The 9,446-nt window shown below is 50.0% G+C and overlaps 1 protein-coding gene across 4 annotated transcripts; it reads right to left on the bottom strand.

Moving 5' to 3' along the window:
• Positions 1-768: 768 nt before the first annotated feature.
• LOC746315 (uncharacterized) lies at positions 769-8,555 on the bottom strand. Of its 4 annotated transcripts, XR_170392.4 has the most exons (4): positions 7,620-8,230; positions 4,495-4,647; positions 1,470-1,791; positions 769-996 (listed from the first exon to the last, which is right to left on the bottom strand). XR_170392.4 is itself a non-coding variant. In XM_063795050.1 (3 exons), exons 1-3 carry the CDS (start codon positions 5,504-5,506, stop codon positions 895-897), a joined length of 348 nt encoding a protein of 115 aa, XP_063651120.1. In that variant the 5' UTR covers positions 5,507-5,626; the 3' UTR covers positions 769-894. The 4 variants fall into 4 exon arrangements, 1 of the variants encoding a protein (XP_063651120.1); XR_010151712.1 differs by lacking the exon at positions 1,470-1,791 and having other exon boundaries at positions 7,620-8,555; XM_063795050.1 differs by lacking the exons at positions 1,470-1,791; positions 7,620-8,230 and adding an exon at positions 5,414-5,626.
• Between the last annotated feature and the right edge of the window lie 891 nt (positions 8,556-9,446).

Below are 9,446 nucleotides of genomic sequence, written 5' to 3'. Positions count from 1 at the left end.
CACTGCACTCCAGCCCAGGCAACATAGTGAGACTCTGTCTCAAAAAAAAAAAAAAAAAAAAAAAAGATAGAGTCTTTAAAGACACGAGTAAGGTTAAACGAGGTCATATGGTGATCCCTAACCCAATGTGACTGAGAGGAGATCAGGACACTGACAGGCGTAGAGGGAAGACCCTGTGAAGACACAGGGAGAAGAGGCTCTTGACAAACCAAGGAGAGGGGCCTCAGAAGAAATCAGCCCTGTGGACACCCTGATCTCAGACTTCTGGTCTCCAGAATTACGAGCATACAGATTTCTGTGGTTGAATCCCCCAAGCTGTGGTGCTTTGTTATGGCAGTCCTAGCAGGCTAAAGCAGTGGAGACGGGTGCTAGAACTCCTGAGAAGGCCAGCGCTGAGGACACATGGGAAGGGGTGATCTGTAGAAAGACTATTGGGGAAGGCAGGGGTGCGCTGAGGACACATGGGAAGGGGTGATCTGTAGAAAGACTACTGGGGAAGGCAGGGGTGGGGCGGTGCCAAACAAAGCCTTGGGGGCAGATCTCGGACTGGGAAGGAGACCAGCCCGGAAGGTGAAGAAGGGATTGCAGGGAGATAAATCAACCTATCAGGGAGGGCAGGGTGAACAGAGGGCCGTGTCCCCTGCCCCAAACCCCCTGATATATGGCCCCTCCATTCCAGAGGAGCCAAATCTATAACTGCTAAGAACATGAAAGAACAGCCAAAAGTACACAAGACCCATTTCGTAAGACATGAAACACAAGCCACAGTTCTGTTTGTTCTCTGACAATGTAAACATCATACATTTTTATTAAGAGAGAAAATAAAAAGCAAAGAATCCACTTGAAGCTCTCTAGGGAGCATCCCGTCACCGCCATGTGCAAGAAATCTGGTCTTCACCCGCATTTTAGCTGTGTTGCCCAGCATGATGTCCCGTCCAGGGCCACACTGGGATGTTCGTGGGCCCCAGGCATTTCTGCCTTCATGAACTCCTTTCTCTATCAATAGAATATTTAAAGTTATATTTTATGGCTGTTGGATAAAGACAAATAAGTTATTGCTGTCTACTAAAACATTTTCTTCAGCCTAAAGGTTAATGTCTTCCTTCTGATTTTAAAGACACAGAACTACTTCCATGGACGCCCAGGGCACTGTGGGCCTGGCACGGTGCCGACTGGCCAGCCCCATAGGGAACCCGCCCTGGTCACGGTGTGGGGGGCCCTGGAGCCAGCGCAGAAGGCACACAGGTCGGGAGAGAAGGGGTGGCCTGGGCCCCCAGCTAGCTGAGAATGGGTTCCAGCTCTTGGGAGCCGGTGAACCAGACTTGGTTCTTAGTAGGTGGGGCGGGGAGCAGGGCACACAAGGCCGAGAGCCAGGCACTGATGCTACCTGGTCCCTAGAGAAGGGAAGGACTGAAGGGAGTGCGCGGCGGGGCCTGCAGCCAAGGGACATCCACACCGCCGCTCCTGACCTTCTCCCTGGGGTCCTTGGCTCTTCCTTGATGAGGGGCACGACGGTCCCAGAGCTTGGGGCCGGGCTCAAAGATGGGGTCAAGCGGCCGTAGCGGCTGCGGCGCGGCGCGCTCCCGGAAAAAGGCAGGGGCAGGGGCGCGGGGCTGGGCAGTGCCGGCTCTTTTCTGATGGATCATCTGCCCCTCGGTTCGCTGTCCCCGGGCTGAGAACCCAGAGTCCCAGATAGCACCTCTGCCCGGTCACAGCCGCTTCCGACAGCAGGGGGCGCCCCGGCGCCGGAGGTGAGAGGCCGAGGGCCGGGGCGCGGGATCACAAAGGCAGCTGGGCCCAGAAAGAGCCGCGGGAAGAAGTCCAGTTGGAAAAATAAATCAAATATTAAAAATAATGCATCGTCCCCTCGCCCGCACCCCACCTCTGAAAAGCCCATTCCCGTCTGGGGCTCTGCCTCCTCGGGCTGTGCGCGTCCTCCCAGAAGGGCCAAGATACCAGCTCCCCCGACCCCGGCTAGGAACACACACGTGACGGGCAGGAAGCACTGGGGCGAAAGCCCGAGCTGCCCTCCCCTCCGAAAGCTGGGAGTCCGGAGGGTCCCCCCGGGCCACTTGGCTTCGTCTAAAAATAAACACGGGGAAAGGGAAGCAGAGACACACCCTCCAGAGAGAGCCTAGGGGGCTGCCTCTGAAGACTGCGCGCGGCTGCTCCCGCCCCCACGCCAGGAGCCCACTCGGTGGTCTTATTTGTAATGAAAACAAACGTGGCCCTTTCAGCAGCTGAGGACAAACATGAGACGAGCATAGTCAGGGACAGATGTTTAGGAGAAACAAAAGGAGGGTATGTAGGAAGCGCAGGGCAAAGGCAGGCAGAGCGAGTATCGCAGCAGCCTTTGCTGCGTGCCGGGAAGTTTCTAACAATGCCGGGCTCTTGGAAAGCACTGAGATTGCAGCACTTGTTTTGATAGCGAGGCAAGGAGTCACAAAGTCAGGCAAGGAGGGTCATGGAAAGCGGGGTGACAGAGGGAGAAGTCCGGGGCGGTGGCTCTCCTCTAAGGCCTGTACCTAGTCCTCATCTCTCTCCAGCCTCTTTACAATGTTCATCCATGGAAAGTGAAGCCCAGAGAAGTTAAGTAACTTGCTTAAGGTCACACAGCAAGTTGACAAAAACAAACAAACATACACAAAAAAAATAAATCACGGCCAGGCACGGTGGCTCACGCCTGTAATCCCAACATTTTGGAAGGCTGAGGCAGGAAGATCAACTGAGGTCAGGAGGTCGACACCAGCATGGCCAACATGGCAAAACCCCGTCTCTACTAAAAATACAAAAATTAGCCAGCATGGTGGTGCATGCCTGTAATCCCAGCTACTCGAGAGGCTGAGGCAGGAGAATCGCTTGAACCTGTGAGGCAGAGTTTGCAGTGAGCCGAGATCGTGCCATTGTAGTACAGCCTGGGCGACAGAGTGAGTGAGACTCCGTCTCAAAAAAATAAAAAAATACATATAAAATAAAAATAAATCAGGAATGCAAGATCCAAGTAACTGGACTCCCAGTCCAGTGTTCTTGGTCGAGTTGCTCTTTGAGCCATTCAATCAACCAATAATTACTGGGAGCCAACTATGTGTTAGGCCTTACTCTGACCCTGATCTTCAAAGTGGTTTCTCAGGTGTTTGGTTCTTCCCATCTTCTACCAAAATCCAATCCATACACCATATCTCAGCTGAGCTCCTCTGGTTCTTCTCTAGACCTGCTCCCTCTCTGAAATGCAAGGCCGTGCCTTTAATGGGCCTTTGGCATTCTGTCTCCAGACCTCCCTTCTCATCTGAAGGGCTCTCAGGAGAACAGAGAAAAAACCAGCCTGTCTCCAAACGGGCCCATCTCAGGGACTGGGGGCCTTTACCCCCAGTGAAAGATGCAGACCTTACAGCACTGCAGTACAGTAGAGTTAAGTGACTCCTTCAGATAGTTGGATGGGTCTCTTGATCATTCCTGATCATAACATTTTGCCTATGTTAAGTGCTTTCCACCTATCACGTTACCTTCTAACTACTCCCTTGGTTGGATACAGGTATTAGCCCCATTTCACAATTAAGAAATTGAGGCTTAAAAGGATTAAAGAGTTTTTTAGAGGAGAAACAGCTCTTCCTTACAGAAGGATCCCAAGTAATAAATGTGAATGCTCCCTCTCCAGGAGGTGGCACTTAATTCCCCTGTCCTGGAGTTTGACCTCACTTAGTGACTGGCTTCTGATGAATAAAATGGGGAAAAGGAAAAATAGTAACTCCACAGTGGAGACAGCTGGCAGGCACCACCTGAACCAAGAGATCAAGGTTAACATCAGCAGTGATAAGTCCCATTGGTACCATGTACCTCTCGAATAATGTGATGAGAAGGACATTTCACCTCTGTGTGGCACCCAAAAGCATAACCCCAGTCTCATGGCAAAACACCAGACACACCCAAATTGAGGGACATTCTACAAAATCCCTCCCTGTACTCTAATGTCAGAAGTCAGGCTGGGCGTGGTGGCCTGCGCCTGTAATCCTAGCACTTTGGGAGGCCGAGGCAGGCAGATCACCTGAAGTCAGGAGTTTGAGACCAGCCTGGCTAACATGGTGAAACCCCATCTCTACTAAAAATACAAATTAGCCAGGCGTGGTGGTGTGCGCCTGTAATCCCAGCTGCTTGGGAGGCTGAGGCAGGAGAATCATTTGAACCCGGGAGGTGGAGATTGTAGTGAGCCAAGATGGGGCCACTGCACTCCAGCCTAGGCAACAGAGTGAGACTCAGTCTCACACAATAAATAAATAAATAAATAAATGTCAGAAGTCATGAGAAAATGAGGAAAGATTGAGAAATGATCACAGACTGGACACATCCTAAAATGCAACCTGGTATCCTGCATTGGATCCCGGAAATTGGAAAGGACGAGAGTGTAAAGAACGGTGAAATCTAAAAAAAGTCTGTAGGTCAGTTAACAGTAACATACCAATGTAAATTTCTTAGTTTTAATGAGTGAATCATGCTCACCTTCAGAGGGGAACTTGCCTCCTCGAGACCCCAGTGTTGGCAGGAAGGGCACAGAGCTCCCTGGGACAGCACCCCTTTTTCCAGGGAATCAACCAGCCATGGTTTCTGCTGAGCACCCCTACAGTCTCTCTGGGCAAGGTGTAGTGATACATACTAGGGAGGAGATGGGAAGAATTTGGCGTCGAAAGATTCTCCCATCTCATCTACAGCCTTTTTCGTCACTATTGAAAATGATTTTAAACTTCGAAAAATAAATCTAATTTATTTAGTTAGTATAAATAATCTAATGTATTTAGTTAGTCCAAATAATGAAATCCTTATTCAATGATTGAGGAAACTTTATGGCCCCAATCCATATCCACCTCTACCAACTAAGAAGTGTGGTTTCTGCTTCTCAGTAGCAATGAGGTCTAAGCCAGCATTTCATCCGAGCTTAGGTTCCTAACCTGCGTTTGGCGTGGGAAGAATTCAGTGGCAGGTTAGAATGCCAGGAGACGGGAGAGCCACAGGCAGGGGTAGAGAGGGGACAGTCAGGACTGGGACACCGCAGCAAGTTCCCTGAGAAGGGAATGAACCTTCCTCCTCATTGCTCCAGAAAGGAACATGGAGGAGCCTGGAAAGGTGGGACTTCTGGCTCCGGGGTAAGCGGGATCAGATGTTAGACAATCTTACTCTGATCGGATTATTTTCCCATTCCTAAACCAATCGCTGCAGCTGTGGGGATGAGGCACTGCATAGCTTAGATGTGGAGGGTGTATTCTGGGGCCAAGGAGCAGGATCAGAACACACAAATCATGAAGACAGAGGTGGGTCCTGGAGGGATTGCTGCCAGAAGTTGGGTGGACAGATACGGGGCAGGCACAAAGCAACCACAGGAGACAAACTGCCAAGATGAACCTGTCTCGTTGGGTCCAAATACCTGCTCTTCCTGGATCCATGCATGCACCAACGCTAGGACAATCAGAGGGACAATTCGTTGTGCAATGTAAACAGACAAAGAGTCTTTTCGCATAGTGACACCCAGAGGATGTGCTTATAGGAGGCTCAGCTTGGTTGTGTACAGGGTCTCACTGTCTTTCAGATGCTCCCTCTGCAGGATCTGAGGGCCCCTTCCCTCTGCCCATCCAGAATAATTGGCAAATCCCTGGTCTGGCAAGAAAAGGTAGGACTCAGCAGAGGAAAAGGAGTTGGAGAAAAGAGGGTGCCATGAAGGAGGGGTGGGGGATGAGGCAGCCATCCATGGAGGCAGCCCTGGAAGCTATGTGCCAAGGACACCAGGCATTGTGGAACAGGGTATAGGGCCGACTCAACACACACACCACCGCCCTGCCCCAGGCAACCTGTATGGGCCGAAAGAGATGACTTAAACTAGGAGTAAAGTACCAAACTGTACATTCTTTTTACAGCCAGCCCTCTGTATTCATGGATCAAAATATTCAGATAAAAAAATGAATGATAGCATTTGTACTGAAGTTGTACAGCCTTTTTTTCTTGTCATTATTCCCTAAGCAATACAGCGTAGCAACTACTTACATAGCATTTACATTGCATTAGGTATTATAAGTAATCTAGTGATGATTTAAAGTATATGGGAAGATGTGTGTAGGTTATGTGCAAATACCATACCATTTTATATCAAGGACTTGAGCATCCATGCGTTTTGGTGTTCACAGGGCTGGGGGTGGCAGTGTCTGGGATCAATCTGCCATGAATAGCAAGGGACAGCTGTACTCCGTGTGTGCTTGGCTGGCTAACACAGGAATATAATTTAGCAAAGAACTCTCTTCTCCACCAGAGAAGACTCACACCCATGAAGAATGAAGATTGAAGATTTGAAGATTTTTCTTGTAGTATAGTAACTTTGTGTTAACCTATTTCCCATCTCCCATTACACTGTGATTTCCTTGGGGTAGCCTGTTATCAGCCAATGCCATGTGGGGCAGAAGAACTGCCCATCTGAGCCCTGCCTGAATTCCTGAACCATAAAATCATATTAAAAATGATTTGTAATTGAATAATTGATTGAATGAGGGAATGGACATTAAACTGAGGATTACCTGGAAAATCTGATTTATTATCTGATTTCTACCAATGGGACCCAGGGTCAATGGCTGGAGGAAGCTTTTAACATCCTACCAATTCAAAGGGACTCCTATCTTGGTGACAGCCTCCAAATGGGTTGAGTGAGAATTCAGTGCAACTTAGCAAGTATAAGAATCCACGTATAGTGGAGGGGTCCCTGCTCTAAAACTCCCACCACATTGGGCCCGCAGTCCCCCAGACCAATGTTTGTGATTGCAAAACCACTGCTCCTATTATTAGCATGACTGGCTTTGTCACCACGGTCAGGTCCTCCCTGACTTGGGCCCTCTCTGGGTTAACTGCTCCCTCCTTAGGTCCCAGCGTCCTGTGTCCTCACCCTGGAGAGCATATGCTACAATACCTTATAATTTCTCACCACCTTCTTGGCCTCTCCTGCTGGTCTGAGTGGTGGCCATCTTCAGATCTCCTTTGGCACCCAGTACCCCACATGTTTTAGGGATGAGGGAGAAGAAGCAGGGGGTGCCAGAGGTCAGCTTCAGCTCTTCCCGGCAGGGAATTGGAGCTCGAGACTGAAATGTATTTTGTTACTTTATTTATTCAGAGATGGAGTCTCGCTCTCTCACCCAGGCTGGAGTGCAATGGCGCAATCTTGGCTCACTGCAACCTCCGCCTCCGAGGCTCAAGCGATTCTCCTGCCTCAGCCTCCTGAGTAGGTGGGATTACAGGGGCCTGCCACCACGCCCAGCTACAATTTTTTTTTTTTTTTAATTTTCTAGGGGAGATGGGGTTTCGCCACGTTGGCCAGGCTGGTCTCAAACTCGTGACCTCAAGTAATCCGCCTGCCTCAGCCGCCCAAAGTGCTGGGATTGCAGGCATGAGCAGCCGAGTCTGGCCTATTTTGTTACTTTAACTTATTATGAAAGTTTCCTAATGCACATGAAAGTAGGTGAGAATCAAAATTAAACTTTCATGTATCTTCGTCTAGTTTCACTTATTATCAACATTCTGACATTCTCACTTTGTCTACCATGTACTTTCGGCTAGAATATTTAAAAAATAAATACCAGTATCATATGACTTACCTGTAAACACTTCAAAATATGAGCTTGAGATGTAGAATCACTGATTTTGGGGTTAAATGAACCTCAAAAGTCCTCCTGTGTTCAAATGGGCCTGGGCTTGGAAGCTCTGCAGTGGGTGCCTGGCTCTTGGAGACCCCGGCCACAGGGGGAGGGGGATACGTCGTGGATGCTGGAATCAGCTCTCTGCCTGGATCCTGGGAAAACGCCCCCTGGAGTGATTGGCTTAGTTCTTCTTGGGCCCATCACAGCTCATCCAAGTGATCCACTTGCTTCCTGTTCTCCAACTCCTCTGTCATGTGCAGCCATTTCATCTTCACACCACACCCTTGTGATTTAGGGAGTATCATCTCCATCATGCCTGTAATCCCAGCACTTTGGAAGGCCAAGGAGGGCAGGTCACGAGGTCAGGAGTTTGACACCAGCCTGACCAACATGGTGAAACCTCGTCCCTACTAAAAATACAAAAATTAGCTGGGAGTGGTGGCGGGCGCCTGTAATCCCAGCTACTCAGGAGGCTGAGGCATGAGAATTGCTTGAACCCAGGAGGCGGAGGTTGCAATGAGCCGAGATCACACTACTGCACTCCAGCCTGGGTGACAGAGGGAGACTCTGTCTCAAAAAAAAAAAAGAAAAAGAAAAGAAAATTTCCCCCACCCCTTACTATTTGCATATTACAAGCAAAGCAGTTTATGCTCGGAGAGGCTAAGTGACTTGCCCAGGGTTACCCAGGTAGTGGAGGGAGAAGCAGAATTCCCACCCAGCTCTGCTGAACTCCGATGCCCTAGCTTGCCTGGTGGCACCCACAACCGGCCCTCAGTGTCCACTTTAGCCTGGGCAAGAGAATGGTCCATAAACGACTTCCTGCCCAATGGTAAACAGTGGAAGGCAGGCTCCTGTGTTTCTCGTGGTTGGTGGTAAACGCTGCTTTTGCAAAGTGGCTTTTGGGGAGGAGAGGTTTTAGGAAGTGTGTTAAATGAGTGGGGAAGTGTTACTTGGGGGTTTCCCAGCACTCATCACGCACACTGCAGGGGCTGCCCTCCCCCGCAGCACACTGGGAGAGCCTGTCCTCCAGCGCTGCCCACGCCCGGCCGTGGGCCTCATTCCCCACTGGATCTCCTGTCTTTGATGTCAAATATACCCAATTCATCTCTTTCATATCACTACAAAGGAGCCTCCTAATTACTCTGTTTAGACAGCCTCTTCTCCAAATATTAAACATTTGGTCTTCCCAGGCCCCCCAAGCATTTAGTATCATCAAGGTTGTTGCGAAATCCACTTTTCCCCCAACTGGTGGGCAGATTCCTCTCTCTCTCCATTCCCAGCCTCCCTGGGCAGATCTGGACAAGTCATCCCACATATTCTTTTTCCAAGCAGGCTGCTCTTGGGACACAGCCCTTTTCTTCTGGTGAGAGGGTCGGAGCAGTGGGATGGACCTTGAGCGTTTTCTTCAATCTCAGCCCTGTTGGGAAGCCCTGGAGAAGCCTTGGGGAGACCCAAGGACTCAGGGGTGACCTGTCATGCCTGACGCAGGTATGTGGGGCATCTCCACCTTTGGTGGTGGCAGGCCCAGCACCAAGTCCAGAACGTTTGCTGGCTGGTGGGGAAACAGAGACTTCCTGGTTCCAGATCAGAAACTGCCTTGAGTAGCTGCATCTCTCCAGACACCAGATGCTCGGTACCTGCGGCTACGATAGCCTCTCCTCCTTCAAAAAAAAAAAAGCACTCTAATCCTGGAACCCGTCCCCATCCCGAACCTCCACGGCCTTGCCACCGCTTCCTTAGGTAGAGAAGTCGGCTCACATTTCTTCCTACTCAACAGCTGCTAGT

Source organism: Pan troglodytes, chromosome 16 (assembly GCF_028858775.2).
Source record: "Pan troglodytes isolate AG18354 chromosome 16, NHGRI_mPanTro3-v2.0_pri, whole genome shotgun sequence".
NCBI classification, from domain to species: Eukaryota; Metazoa; Chordata; class Mammalia; order Primates; family Hominidae; genus Pan; species Pan troglodytes.
This window is presented reverse-complemented; position numbering and strand designations above follow the sequence as displayed.

What these genes read in the sequence shown, in the direction of transcription:
- LOC746315 (XM_063795050.1), bottom strand. Translation starts at nt 5,506, where the DNA reads ATGCGAAAAGACTCTTTGTCTGTTTACATTGCACAACGAATTGTCCCT. An exon ending in CATGGATCCAGGAAGAGCAG is followed by an intron (nt 4,648 to 5,413) that starts GTATTTGGACCC and finishes TCTCCTCCCTAG; the next exon opens with TATGTATCACTACACCTTGC. An exon ending in AGGCAAGTTCCCCTCTGAAG is followed by an intron (nt 997 to 4,494) that starts GTGAGCATGATT and finishes TTCTATTGATAG; the next exon opens with AGAAAGGAGTTCATGAAGGC.